At 44.2% G+C, this 15,025-nt stretch overlaps 1 protein-coding gene across 2 annotated transcripts in view; it reads left to right on the plus strand.

Annotated features, from left to right (window-relative positions):
- Nucleotides 1–15,025, plus strand: part of Mapk14 (mitogen-activated protein kinase 14) — a 38,506-nt gene that overhangs the window by 1,364 nt on the left and 22,117 nt on the right. For both annotated transcript variants that reach the window (XM_010605356.2, XM_010605357.2), the window contains exon 2: nucleotides 5,823–5,881. In XM_010605356.2, the coding sequence (XP_010603658.1) occupies nucleotides 5,823–5,881 (59 nt within the window). The remainder of the gene's footprint in view (nucleotides 1–5,822; nucleotides 5,882–15,025) is intronic.

The raw sequence follows: 15,025 nt of genomic DNA on the forward strand, positions 1-15,025 counted from the left end.
GTACAGACCATTTCCCTCGCCATTATTCCTTAGATACAGTGTAGCAGCTCTTTATACCAGGACTGTAAGTCATCTAGAGGTGATTTAAAGTGAATGGGAGGTTGTGTGCAGGTTCCATGCAAACACAACACCACTTGTACAAGGGATTAAAGTGGAGTCAGATCTGGGTATCCACAGTGAGGGCGCAGTCCTGAAGCCAACCCTCATGATGTCAAGGGACTGCTGTTTAATATAGTTTTTCTAACCTTCAGGAGACAGCTTTTATTTTAATAAGTGTCACAGAGAGGGGCCGGGGATTTAGCTCAGTGGTTCTGCCGCCTGCCTTGCAAGCGCAAGAACCTGAGTTCAATCCCCAGTACCAAAAAAAAAAAAAAAAGTGTCACAGAGAATTAAGTTAAATGTAACATTGTCTTTTCTGCCACTTTGGTTATTTGAGAACACTGCCAATCTGCAAAGGAGTGATTTATAAATCTAAATGTGATAAATCAATGACTATAGTTGAAAAATAACTGAAAGTGAAAAACTATTGACTGGGGATACTTATTTTCTGACTTTCAGAATCATGTTAAAAAGTTTCTTGAGCCAGGCATGGTGGCACACACCTGTGATCTCAGCGCTCAGTAGGCTAAGGCAGGAGGATCGCCTCGAGTTCCAGGCCAGCCTGGGTTAGTAGGCCTTGTAGAAATCATGGCCAGAGAGATTTGAGAGATTAGAGAGTCATTCAGCTCAGCTGATTGTCACTGGGTAGAAAAAAACTGAAAATCTATAAGCTTAGACTTGCTTATTCAGACTCTTTTTTTCATAATTTGACTTTTTTCTCTATAGTAGGAAAAAATTCAGATTAAATGATACTTTATTAGTGTAGCTTTATCAGTGCAAATTTCTTCCTAATTGAGAACGTGAGAGTGTAGATTTTGTAATTACGTGACGGCTGCTATTAAAATCACAGAGGCAGCTTTTGTTTATTTCCATGTTGTTTTGATGGCATACTATTAAAACCCTGTTCTGTGCAGATAGATGACCTCTTCTCCTAAGCATAATTTCATCAGCGGCTGTGTACAAACCTGAGCTTTTTAAAAGTCCAGTGCAGCTGTGTGCGGTGCAACACATGCAACTCCTGCGCTGAGCTGCAGCCGTCCTGATCAGTGAGGCGTTTACAAGGAGTCAGCTATGTGGAAAAGCTGGCAGGGGCAAGTTATTTCCTAGGTCTGCATAAAATCAGCGTCCCTGCAGCCAAACAGATGTGCTTACATTTGGTTTCTAACTCATTTGAGTGTGTACTCCCGTTAACAAACGTGACACAGACATAGTCGCAGCTGTTTGTTTTGGTACCGGGGATCCAACTCGGGACCTTGTGCTTGTGAGGCCGGTGGCAGAACCACTGTGCTAATTCCCAGGCCCTTGTCACAGCTTTTTAAGCATAAAGAATATTTCAAAAGTAGAATGCAAAAAAAAAACAAAAAAAGGAGAACGCAAACGGAACGTTGATAGAGCCCCAAAGTGCCTCTAGAGGCCCTGGAATCCTGCTAATGTAGCTTATGCTAATTTAAGAACTTCTGGTTTGGGAGATTACTAGTAGTTTCCTCCACAGACAATTTAAGCTGATGTTTAGGACAAAAATTATTTTGGGTTATTTGTATCTATGCTTTGTCTTTTCTACTAGCCATAGGAATCAACCTTGTGCTTTTTGTATGCTTTAATTTTCCATAATGAGGGCCGGGGATTTAGCTCAGGGGTTCGGTGGCCTGCCTTGCAAGCGCAAGAACCCAAGTTCAATCCCTGGTACCAAAAAAAAAAAAAAAAAATCTGTAATGAGTTACTTAAGAAAAGATGGTCTAATATGGTATCGGACTGGTTGCATTTGGAGCATAACGTGCTTTGGAAGTTTAGAGGCCACAGAGTGATAAGATTGAGTTCTAATTTAGGAAAGATTGCAATACTCTGAAAAGATTGCTGATAGCATTAGAAAATTAGAATTTTAATTTACCTAAGTTTTTTTTGAGGGGTGGTTCCAGGGTTGAACTCAGGTCCTTGTGCTTGCGAGGCAGGCGGCAGAACCACTAAGCTAAATCCCCAGGCCCCTCGGTTGTTTTCTAATCATCTTGCTCACTAGCAGTCCATCTTTTTTATATTGAGATATCCAGGTTCTAGCCACAGTGGCTATCTCATGCATCAGATATTGATTTTGCGGGGGGTACCAGGGATTGAACTTGAGCTTACGAGTCAGGCACAGTGCCACTGGGCTAAATTCCTGGCCCTATGATTTGTATTTTTGAACAAAAGCAAGTACATAGTCGAGTGTCTCATAGTTCTGTATTCTTTTGACAAATATTTGAAGGGGAAATAGGAAGAGATCAGAGGACTGTGACTTAATGCAGAAAATTTCTTGCCTTTCAGCCTGTTCTGTAAGCATTTGTTAGGTGCTTACAGCGTAGAAGTATTTTTACCAGATAAACAACCTAGACTTCCAGTAAGTTTAAGAATGTTTCAGAGGAGTTCTTTTTCATTTTCTTCTTTTCTGTTGTACTTTTCTGTTTGTTTTTTTTAATGGGAGCTTTGAGTCACTACCTACTTTTTAGCTAGCTGCCCAGCTTCCAGACATGATGAGTAGCTTTAAACTTTTTTAAAATTTTGGGTGTTAATAACAAGTAGAGAAGAACCAGGGATTTAGCTCAGTGGTACTGTGCCTGCCTGGCAAACCCGAAGTTTGGAGTTCAATTCCTGGCACCAAAAAATAAAATAGCAAGTAGAATTTTTAGGAGCCAGAATGCGTATATGATCTTTTGATTGTTTGGTTTTGTGTTTTTTGAGACAGGCTCCAGCTATGCAGTTTAGGCTGGTTTTGAAATTGCTACATAGCCCAGGCTGGGCTTGACCTCAGGGCAACCCTCCTGCCTCAGCCTCCCAAGTGCTAGGATTACAGGTGTGTGCCACCACTCCCAGCCTGCCTCACACATGACCTTTTACACACGAATGTCTGCTCCACGTCTTGAGTTACTTCTCCCGCTGGTGATGATGGACGTGGTTACTGACGCTCAGGGCTGTCTCCCAGCACAGTTGTCGCCCCGCCTCTGTCACACTGAACTCGTGACCCTGTTCTCATTAACACCTGCTTAAAGGACAGTTAAAGGGAGGCAGCCTTCCAGCTGCATCCTTTTGCTGTCTGGGCATTTACTTCTGGGCCTGGAGATCTGTACATCTTGAAATTTAAAAAATAGAAGAGTCAGGGATTTGGCTCAGGGGTGCCACTGCCTGCCTTGCAAGCACAAGGTCCCGAGTTTAATCCCCGGTACAAAAAAAAAAAGATGCTTTTGTAAGTTTTGTTTGAGACTCTTAGATATAGCCTTGTCCTGCAGACCATTAGAGATGCTTGCTGCTTTGTTTGTATTGTAAAGGTCCTTTCCAAAAATGTGGTCTCTTGTTACTTTTAGGTGTTTTGGCAGGGTTTTGTTAAAAACATTAAATACTGTCTTTGATTGTGGAGTTTAAATGTTTTGGTGGGTAAGGGGATACCTAACCCTTTGGGCTGTTACAGGATAATTTATTAGAGATACTTGCTACTTGTTTGTATTATAAAGGTTCTTTGAAAAAATTTGGTTTCTGTGTTACTTTTAGGTGACTGAAATAATGGCAAGAGTAAATGAATAGGCCAAAATATGACAAAAGGAAATTTCCACTTAAGAAATGAATAGATTATGGAATATTCCTAAAATGGTTTCCAAATCTCTTTTTTATTTTATCTTATTTTTGGTACTGGGGATCGAACTCAGGACCTTTCACTTGTGAAGCAGGCGGTGGCACCACTGAGCTAAATCCCTGGCTCTCCAAATCTATTTTAATGCTGGGAAAATTTTGTATTACAGTCTTTTCCTTCTGATTAATACTCCATAAATACAGTGAACAGAACAGGGGTATGTGGTAGAAGTCCACACAAAAAAATTAAAAGTGCTTTGATGTCATGTGGATAACTTCATGAAATTGTTTTTGGCGCTTGTGTTAAATACAATAAATACTGAAACTATTTCTCAGTATTTCCAGGTTAGTTCATTGTGTTTCTTGAAGCCATGCTTTTTACCCATTTGAGTAGTTTAGTTTAGCTTTATGTTTCAAATTCTGTCCCTGTAAATAGCTGCTTCAGAGAGCTTGCTTGTGTGGGTTGTACCTCGTCATTCAGTGGGGTGTGCTCGCTGCCTATTTATTAGTCAGTCTTTTGTGTTAGGTGCTCCGTAACCATCCCCAGAGTGCTATAAAAATAATCAGTGATAACCCTATGTCTTTCATTTGAGGTAGATGGGGTTCAGAGAAGATACCAAGTTCATTTATGAAACATTATCTGTCTACCTAACACTAAGGTCAAATTATGGCTCATATAAATGATAGATACAGTATATATAAATATTGTTGAAAGAAATATGAGTGGTCGTTACATCTGTGTTAAATAAAGGGCAGGATATAAAACTCTGTGCAGGGTATAACCCCTCTTTATGTACATCCAAAGAATCAAAGAAAATATCCCAAAATGTTAATGGCGATTTATAACGGGTGGTACAATTACAGGTAATTTTGGCGTTCTTGCTTGTAGTTGTGTGGGCAAGAATCTGAAGGGTGACTGTTTCCTTTGGAACAATTTATATGGACTTGAAAAACTATTGTGCTTGAATTCCAAGTCCACTTGTTCCCTTTCAGGTTGAGCTGTGTGATTCAAGTCGCTTTCAAAAAGATGTTTGGATGCATGGAGTAATATCCTAATTAATCATCTCTTTTCTAACAGTGCTTTGAGCTTTAATTTGTAGAGTGATTTGTTTCACTTGGTTTAGGGCAGCTTGGTAGTGAGGCTGGTTTGGCTCAGTTTTCATGAAGATCATTTAGCTTTTGTTTTGATACCCTTAAAATTAGCTGGGTACATTAGAAACGAAGTATGTTATTTCTTGTTTCAATGTCTAACTGTTGAAATGAGTGGTCTGGGTTTGAAAGGGAGTTGGCAGGGGTCGGGGTGCCTTACGTGGATAAGTCAGCAGCATAGATCTGTGGCCAGAAAACCTGCTCACACACCGTGGGTTACCATTAAGTAGCTCTTCGCTTTATCCTGATGTGAAGATAGCCTCACCTTTGTTAATTTCAGACAATCTGATCTAAATGTCTGATACTAATTAAGAAAATTATCTCAGTGTTAAGAAAATACTGTGCTCCCTCTGGCAGCACATACACTAAAAAGGAAAATACTGGCGCATGCCCGTAATCCCAGCACTCCGAGGCTGAGGCAAGAGGATCGCTATGAGTTCGAGACCAGCCTGGGCTGCACAGTGAGTTCCAGGTCGGTCTCAACTACATAGTGAGACCCTGTCTCAAAGAACAAAAAAAATAAAAAAAGAATATAGTGAGAAAATATTGTGGAGTCTTAAAAATGTTGACTTTAAAGGTTGCATTTCTATGGGATCCATTTTAAAAAGCAAAATTACTGTAATAATAACTTTAGAAATGTGACTCTTTTTGTTGGTTAATTCATTATATAACTAGCTCAGGTGCAGGGAGGATTCTACCTCTTTTTGCCTTCAGATAAACTATGGGCAGGATGCAAAGAGAACCTAATGAGATAAAGGTTTTTAGTGATGAAATAGGTTATTAGGAGAAGTGACGCTAATGAGTAGAGATGAGGAGCATAATTTGGGTAGGAAATGAGCTGGAATTATTAAGTATGGTGGTGCTGTGATGTTATTGACTGAAGCAGCTGGGTCCAGAGTTAGTTCTGCTTGATGGAAGACCTGATGGTACGTTTGATATTTATTTACTGTTTGATCTCTCTCTGTCTCTCTCTCTAATAGGTGATTGGTCTGTTGGACGTCTTTACACCTGCAAGGTCTCTGGAAGAGTTCAATGATGTGTGAGTAAATATTTTGTTTGCCTTCCTCTGCTAGAGGATGAAGGTGGGTTTTTCTGTTCCTGAGCCGTTTAGCAGTGTCCAGCCTTCAAAAGATCCGTCGCTCCTGTCACCCAACCCTCCCGCAGCTGGGGTCGATCTGGAAGCTGCGTGTCACGTGTGCTGCATGTCCGTATTTCCCCATTTCCAGCACACTGTGCCCGTCTCTACAAAAGGTCCACGGAGAGGACAGTAGAGGGAGTTTTGGCTGTGAATTTTCTTCTCAAATTGCCTATCCTAGCTTTTACAGATACTCTGAGAAATTAGCCTGGGCCGGGGATTTAGCTCAGTGGTTCCGCCGCCTGCCTCTGAAGCACAAGGTCCTGAGTTTGATCTCCGGTACCAAACAAAAATTGCCTTTGCCCGTTCCAGGTAGACTTTTTGCTCTTTTATCACCTGCATGCATAGGAGAAGATACTAGAAGTACGTGCTGATCTTTGAACTATTAGGTTTTTGCACTGGGACAAGGGTCAGACCCTCCAGGCTGAGAAATCCTTCTGTTGTAGCCTGGGATCCTCCTAGAAAGCAGAGCTTGCGTCTCAGGAACCTCCAGTGGGAACAAGAAACAGAGAAGGGAAGAAAACCGCTACAGGGTTCTGTTCTATAGTGAAGCAGTCCCAGTCACACTATGGGCAGGGGGCCAAGACTGCCCAGACGCGAGCCGCACAAAGTGCATCTCGGGTGGGGGTTTCCTTGAGCTCCTGACCCCGCTGGCTCTGGGGGTCATTAAGCCTTCACACAGCAGGCTGCACATGTGTGAGCACCTGCTCAAGCCCAGCCGGTGTTGCTGCTGTTTTCTGACTTGGGCAAATGCTATATTTTGGCTTAATGAGAAATTCTGGAGCCAAATTATGAATCTGCTTTTCCTATGTGAAAACACCTTAATTAAGAAAGAAAACTGTGTGTTTAGAGGATTTTTATTGATTAGAGGCTCTTATGTTCAAATGTAGCCACTAAACTCATTCATTCATTGGTTCGTCCAACAAGTACCACAGCTGCTGAACAGGAATCTACTTGTTCTGCTTAGCTGTAGCTGGATTCTGACTGTTCTTCATGAACCTCTCTTGGGAGCAGACCTGTCCTATTTGTTGATTACATCCTGAGTACAGAACACTTAGCATTGTGTGGGAAGAGGCTCAGGATAATCAGAAACACTAGTTTCTCCCCTTGTTGAAATCACGGTCTGGATGCAGGAAACAAATTCAGAATTGTATCCACGCCACCAACTGGATGATTTTGACCACTCGCTTTCCTCCTCCAGGTGCCAGTGAACTTCCCAGTAAGATGACAAAAAGCCAGGTCATTAGCTTCGGTATCCAAAAACCTCCGAAAATAGTGATAAGCTTGTGCTGGGGAAAATATTTAACTTTTACTTTTGTGTGATGTATGTGTTATTAAAACATTAGCACTTGTCCAGGACTATGGTTATTTCAGTGTTTTCCAAAGCCATACAATTCAAATACTTACTGAGTTTTAAATGTCTAGTTTAACAGGCAACCTGCAGACTTCTTTTGTAAGGGTGCATCTTTGAGAAAGGACGGGAGATAGTGAGTTTCCTTCTCCAGGGACAATAGGAGGCTACTGAATCTTACAGATGGAGATGGTGTTTGGAAGATATCTGGATCTTGTAAATTAAATGGCTGAAAATGATTGAGACATTTCTGTTGGCTTTTTTGTTTGTTTGTTGTTTGGATTCCAGGGATCAAACTCAGGACCTTGCACTTGTGAGGCAGGTGTGGCGCCACTGAGCTAAATCCCCAGCCCCTCTCTCTGTCATCTTCTTGACAGTAATATTTGGCCGGAGGCCACATATATGAGCATAGTGCATGCTGCCAATATTTAGAAATGCAAAGATTCTAATTAGCCTGTATTAGAACCTGAACCTAGAGTGAGCTTCAACTTCTGTCAACCACAGTGTGGCTTTTTCTTAATTGCTTTTTTTTAATGAAGCTTTGGCGAATGGAGGGTTTTTGAACTTTCCTGGGAACTATGTTCTTTTTTTTTTAGTGTTTTGAGACAAAGTCTCACTATGTAGTTGAGACTGACCTGGAACTCACTATGTAGCCCAGGCTGGTCTTAAACTCACAGTAATTCTCCTGCCTCAGCCTCCTGAGTGCTGGGATTATAGGTGTGCGCTACCACACCCGGCTGGAACTGTGTTCTTAAATTACAGGAAAATTGAATTTTCGTGGATTAGATAGAAATTAGTCTTCTGTCATGTGTTCTTTAATTTACAACTTCCCAGCCCAGGTCTCTTACAGTGAATTTCTTACCTCTGGTTCATTCTTTTTTTTTTTTTTGTACTGAGAGTTGAACTCGGGACCTTGTGCTTGCAAGGCAGGCGGCAACATCAGTGAGCTACATCCCGGGCCCCTCTGGTTCATTCTTGAAGAGGGAATTTTAAGTGCTGTGGTGTTGCAGAAGACCCGCAGCTGGGTCGCTGGGCGGCCTTCACCTCGGTGAGAGCCCGCAGGCGATGACCACCCAGCCTAGCCTTGCCCTGCCAGGCACAAGTGCTGACGAGTCAGTGCAGCCTCTCGTCTCAGTGTAGGAACCGGAGGCCCCGAGTCGGTGAAGGGAATCTCTGGATTTCCACTTTATTGATTTTATTCAATAAATATTTATCCACCTTCTACTAGCTATAACACTAACACGTGAGGATATAAGAAACGTAATCCTAACCGTTAAGACTTCTAATGATGGGGAAGAACAGTTCAGAAGATCCAACAGAAGACAGCGTGAGGAGTCCCCCGAGACCCCATGCGATTTGGCCCTGTGCCCTGGCCCACGTTCCCAGGACTGCTGCACGGGTTGCTAGTCACAGCCTGGACACATTCCACGTCACTACCCGGCTCTCTCTGGGTCCTCTCGCAGAAGCTCATTTTGCCGCCTGACTCTCCACCCACGCGGTCACGGACAAGTCCTTCCCCTGCTTTGTTCTCAGCAGCATTTGCATCATGGCCCTGTTACTGACTTTCTTCTCTCTCTGCCTCTAAACTCTCTGGGGTAGAGCTGTTCCTTCTTTTCTGAGTTGTTCGTACTGAGAACAGTGGGCGCCCGCTGTTTGGTGAGCAGGAATGCGAGGCTGCGATGGCGGGGCAGGTACAGGGTGCTCAGGGATCTCAGCACCACCGCCTACTCCCCGGCCTCGGGTGTCTTCAGAGGAGGCTTTGCAGAAGAGGCCGGTGCACCTTGAGCTTGAAGCCTAGTGGGTGTCAGAAAGGTGGGAGACGTGGGCGTGGAAGGAGGAGCCGGCCTGGGATGGATCGGGTCACCCAGAGTGAGCAGGTTGCCGGAGAGGAGACAGACAGCAGAGGGTCCTGAGCGGGGGAGTGGGATTGAGACAGGAGGGAAGGTTTTCCTCTTATGCTGTGCAACAACTCTGTCCTCCCTTCTCCCCACACAAGCACATTTCATAACGTGCAAGGAAAAGATTTAATTTTAGCACAGGCAGTGTTTCTCCTGAGTCTTTTAACGCATTAGAAAAAATTTCAGATGAGCATGCCAGGTGAAAATCCGAAATGGATTCAAGACTTTTCTGGGAACTAGAATTTATATAATGATGTTCTTCATTATTCATATCTGATTACAATTTTCTTTTTGCTCTGCTGTGGGTGGAACCCAATGCCTTTGCACTGAGCTACATTTTTTAACTTCTTGAGACAGGGTCTCACTAAGTTGCCTAGGCTGGGCTTGAACTTGTGATCCTCCTGCCTCAGCCTCCTAGAGTGTAGGGATTTCAGGAGTGCACCACCATTCCTGGCCTGATTTGAATTCTTGACTTTACAACTGTGTCCTTTCTTTCAAAACAGTGTTTTATGCATGCGGCGGGGTGGGGGGCCTGAAAAACATGTGCACAGGCAGTTCTGTAATACAAATGTTACTTTATTCATTAGCATCTACTGTTTTAGGAGGGCTTGGACATCGATTTTCTCATCTGATACAATCACCCTGTGAAGTACATACTATTATCTGTAATTTTCAGATGAGGAAACCAAGGTTGCAAGAGATGAACGTAATTATATATGAATACCTACAAAATTGCACCCCAGGTTTTTTGGCTCTAAATCTGTTTCTCACCACAGCTTTTTTTTTTAATCCAAAGGCTGTGATTATCATCGGAAAGCATACTGACTCTTTGTACTGAGTGAATCCTGTGTCAGCGTGGATAAAAGGAGCCAAGACGCTGGGCACTCTGTCCTCGGCTGCTTACGGTCTCATTGCGGAGATAAAGCATAAATACTTACAGGACTTAAGATAACTGAAGAATGGAATCGAGTCTGTAGTGTCTAAGCAACATCAGTGCGAAGTGAACTCAGACTAGCAGAGAAGTTTAGAGTAGGAGCTCTTCTAAAGAAAGCAGTAACGGTTTGCAGAAGCAGATAGGGCTGGGGTGTGGAGGGTGAAATTTATTTCAGTAACCAGCACGAAAGAAATGTTTGAAGTTCGCAGACAAATTTGTACAGGGTGGAGAAGTGTTACAGAAGTAGATAACCAGTGATTCTTCCTTTGTATTTGGGTAAATGGCACATTAGTTTGGGGGGGTTGGTGTGTATCTGTGCGTCTGTCTGCTTAGAAATAATGCCTGCCTTCTTTCGTGGGAAGAAACACCCAGTCCAGTTGTCTGGGCTTAGAAAGATACTGCTCTTCTGTGAGATTTGACTGAGTACTCAGTAGGTGATACAGGAAAAGGAGTGGTTGAGGGAGGATGGGTAGGTTAACTAACGGTGTTCATCCGTGCAGGGGTTTGTTCTGTTGGGGACCCGGGGTCTTGCTGTGTTGTGCGTGATCTCAGACTTCAGCTTCCCAGGGGCCTAGATGCAGGTGCGCACCTGCACCGGGCTTTCCTCTGTGCTCTTTCCCCACGGAGAGAGGTCTGTGAAGTGACACTGGTGGCCGGTCGAGCTCCTTGTAGATGTCTTCACTGACTCACATTTGGAATTGACACAACTGCACATTCTTTAAGAAAATCCCACCAGTTGCTGCCTGCTATGATAGTAAAATGCCACCTTTTTCTCTGAAATACGCAAAGAAACTTGAGGGCCATGCTTAGTTTGAGTCCTTTGAGAAATCTTTCCGAACTAACCCCTTCCTCAGGCTGTGTGGGTCCTTCTTCGTGTGTCTTCTGTGTAGCTCTGACCGTGCTGATGTATTTAAAAATGCCTTCTTCTTATCTAAACTGTTTTTTGTGGGGCTGGCATGGTGGAGCACGCCTGTAATTCCAGCACTCAGGAGGCTGAGGCAGGAGGATCTCTGTGAGTTCGAGACCAGCCTTGGCTACATAGTGAGTTCCAGGTCAGTCTCGACTACATAGTGAGACCCTGTCTAGACGTATTTGTGGGGCAGCGGATTTAGCTCAGTGGTGCCTGCCTTGCAAGTGCAAGGACCTGAGTTCAATCCCCCGTACCAAAAAAAAAAAGTGTTTGTGGGTGGGCCGAGGATGTAGCTCAGTGGTGCTGTACCTGCCTGGCAAGTGCAAGGTCTTGAGTTTGATCCCCAGTACTGAAAAAGGAAAAAAAATGTATGAAGAAGTGTTTGTGGGTGGATGAATGAGTGAATGATTGATCCTGCGCTGTCATCGTGTCACTGGTTAATGATTTGGCTGATAGCGTGCTCAGTGCTCCATCTTTTAACTAGCTTCTTTGTTTTTATCCTCTAGGGAAGACCATGTGGTAGAACAGTAAGCCTAGTTTGATTGATGCCAGTGATGTAGAGGGTACATTTTGTTTGTTTGTGTGTTTGTTTGTTTTGTTTGTTTTTTGAGACAGGGTCTCGCTAAGTAGTTCAGGCTGGCCTTGAGTTCACTGTGTAGCACAGGCTGACCTCAAACTCTCAGCAATGCTCCTGCCTCAGCCTCCTGAGTGCTGGGATCACAGGTGTGCGCTGATGCAGCCAGCAGAGGTACATTTTGGTAACTGTTGATTTAAATGAGAATAGTTTGTTGTGAAGTAAGCTTGCTGCCTGCCCGCTTGGATGCAGAATGGTTCTTTACCCCTTGCATTAGAACAAGTCAGTCTGCTTCCCAGATAAGATCGTGCGTGCATGTCTCCCTCACATGTCCTCGCCCTGTCTTACCGCACACTCATCTTGAGTCACCCTCCCAGCAGGGGCTGAGCACACCTACTGTCTGCCAGACCTGGCCCTAGGTGTGTTCGGCACTGCACGGAGCGGCGTGGAGCCTGCCCTCCTCGCACACGGGACAGGCGGACAGCAATGAAGAGCGCACGGAAAAGAAAAAGATGCAGCCTGTTAGCAGGCAACCCTGCAGGGACAGGGAAAAGCAAGCATGGCAGGAAGGGGTGTGAGGAGTGTAAGGGCGCGGAGGGATGGTTTAAAGTGGGGTGCTTAGGGTGGGCCTCACTGAGGTGGCTCTGATGTGGAGGGGTCAGAATACAGGCGTCCAGGGAGCAGCATTGCAGGCAGAGGGGCAGGTAGTGCCGAGGCCCTGAGTGGGAGCTTGCTAACTGGGGCTTTGGCGTGGCCGAAGCGCTTACTACGAAGTTTCACTCATAAGGCTCACTTTGAAAAGGGTGATTTGTGCTGTTTATAATTGATTAAATTTAAAGAAGAATATCTTCATAAGCGAGAAGAAAGATTTGTATTAGGCTGTGGAATTGTCTTTTCAGTCATTAGGCTCCTGAGGTCCGGCTTGATTGCTTTTTAAGGATGGGAGAACTAGATTGCTTTGCAACTGTACTTCCCTAATTTGTTTAAGGAGTTTAACTTTTAGTACATTTAAAGAATTTAGCCGGGCATGGTGGCTCATGCCTATAATCCCAGCACTTGGGAGGCCGAGGCAGGAGGATCGCTGTGAGTTCAAGACCAGCCTGGGTTACACAGTGAGTTCCAGGTCAGTCTCAACTACATAGTGAGACCCTGTCTCAAAAAAAACAAAAACAAAAAAAGAATTTAATTTGGGGACTTTGACACTCAATACAGTGACAGTATAAGGCATGGCCTTACTAAAATTAGTTAAATACGCGTTTCAGAAACAAATATTATAGATATTGTGTGGCTGTCTGTCAGCGCCCCTTTTGGGGTTGACCATTTTAGAGGGGGTGCTGGGGATTAAACCCAGGAAGTCACAGAAGGTAGAGGAGCCAGCCACATCTCTAACCGTGAAGTCGATATCAAAGTGTGTTAATTTTCACCCTCTCCACCTGCCTTGGGAGTTGGGATGCCGTCCGGAAGCTGTTTACTCTGCAGAGTGCTGACTTTGTCCTCTGCTGTTTTATTTTGGAAGGCTTTATATACATGAGGTTGAAATTTGCCAGTTGATGGTCGTGTATTGATTTGGGGGCTTCGAAAACAGTGCACAGTGAGGAGGGGAATTCCCATAAGACCCTTCTGCTGTGCGTCATGCTTTCCGGTTGATTTCACCATAGTGCAGCAGCTTCAAAGGTAAGAAATGTTGGTTCGTACTGTCCACAGACCCGCTGATCTTGGGTTCTTAGCGGGCGGCTTTATAGTCTCATCTCATTCTGGCATCCGTAGAGATAAAATGGAGAAGGGGTCTGAGAGAAATTACACAGTGGGGGAATCGTCTACCCCCCAGCCTACTCTTGTAACACTGAAATTGGATTCTTCTTCGGCCTGAGCCTTGAAATTCGTCATAATTAACATTGTGGTTATGGCAACCCATTATCTTAGACTTTTGAATGAACTCCTGATTTCAAAACTACCAGTTTTTCACAGTATCCCTATATTTATCAGGTTATATACCAATTTGAGGTTTAAAAATGTGGTGACTATGATCAGGATGGGATTGTGCTAGATTCTTGCTAGCTTTTCTTCATTAAAGATCGATTCTGATAATAAAGGTTGAGAATTGTTAAGGACACTGTTGAGGTAACACTTCCCTAGCTGTTGCGACATTCACCCCCCCCCATGTGGGGTTAAACCTGGGCCCTTTGCCCTGACCCGTATCCCAGTCCTTTTTTCATTTTTTAAATTTTGAGGATTTAGTTCCGCCACCTGCCTCATAAGCCCATAAGCACAAGGGCCCGAGTTTGATCCCCGGTACCAAAAAAAAATTTTTTTGAGACAGTGTTTTGTCAAGTTGCTAAGTTGCCCAGGGTAGACTTCAACTCTAGATCTTCTTGCCCCATCCTCCCAGAGTGCTGGGATTACAGGTGTGCTCTACCATGCGTGGTTTGTAAACTATTTATTTATTGATTGGTACTGGGGATCGAACTCAGGTCCTTGGGCCTGCGAGGCAGGTGGCGGAACCACTGAGCTAAATCCTGGCCTGTTTATAAAACTTTTGGGGGGGGTACTGGGGATCGAACTCGGGTCCTTGTGCTTGTGAGGCAGGCAGCAGAACCACTGAGCTAAATCCCCGGTCCTATAAAACTTTTTAAAAAGGTCATTCTCTTCATGTGAATCCTGTGGAAGACTTGGGAGGCAAGCTGTGCTGTGATTGAGGTCCTGCTCCCTGCTCGTGACATCGGTGTTTCTTCTGCCCTTGAGTGGGTCATTTACCCGTGTTAGGTCCTTGTGGCCTCTTCTCTGTGTAGAGGTGCTGGGAAGCGAGCCCGAGACAGTCCTTCGCAGAGTTGGTGCTGGCTGCCTTTGGTTGTGCTGTGCTGTGTTGTGCTTAGAACATCTCTTCGATCCAAGCTGTCTTCATGAAAACACTGCAGTCTAATTTACTCTTTAGATTAGCTGTAGAGTTCACCCTTTCCCCAAAGCAATATAAACAACACTGAAGTTTCAAAGATAAGAAATGCTAAAATCTACCCTGTGGTCTAAGGTTACAACTAGGCTAATCCTGTTGATCTTTGTGAAATTGAGAACAGCGGCCTACGGTGAAATTTTGCTAAGAAATTCAGTTCCTCCTCGAGGAAAGCAAGTCCCTCCCTGAACTTTAAAAAATCCACCTCAGTCCTAGCCTAGTTCTGTTTCCATGCTGTGTAATTCAGTAATGACTGGGTTATGGCACTGGGTCTAGAATTTCAGTGCCGAACCTGTTGGACTTGAATGTAATTGCGCCCGCCTTACCGCATAGGGAGGATTAATAATAACCATTGCCACACCCATGGTGCAGTCCTGGGCTGCCTGGTCCTGCCCACGGTCAGATGTGCTCCTCCCTCCTTTAAGGGAGATGCG

This window comes from Fukomys damarensis, unplaced genomic scaffold (assembly GCF_012274545.1).
Source record: "Fukomys damarensis isolate Sample0158 unplaced genomic scaffold, DMR_v1.0_HiC HiC_scaffold_20, whole genome shotgun sequence".
Taxonomy (NCBI): Eukaryota; Metazoa; Chordata; class Mammalia; order Rodentia; family Bathyergidae; genus Fukomys; species Fukomys damarensis.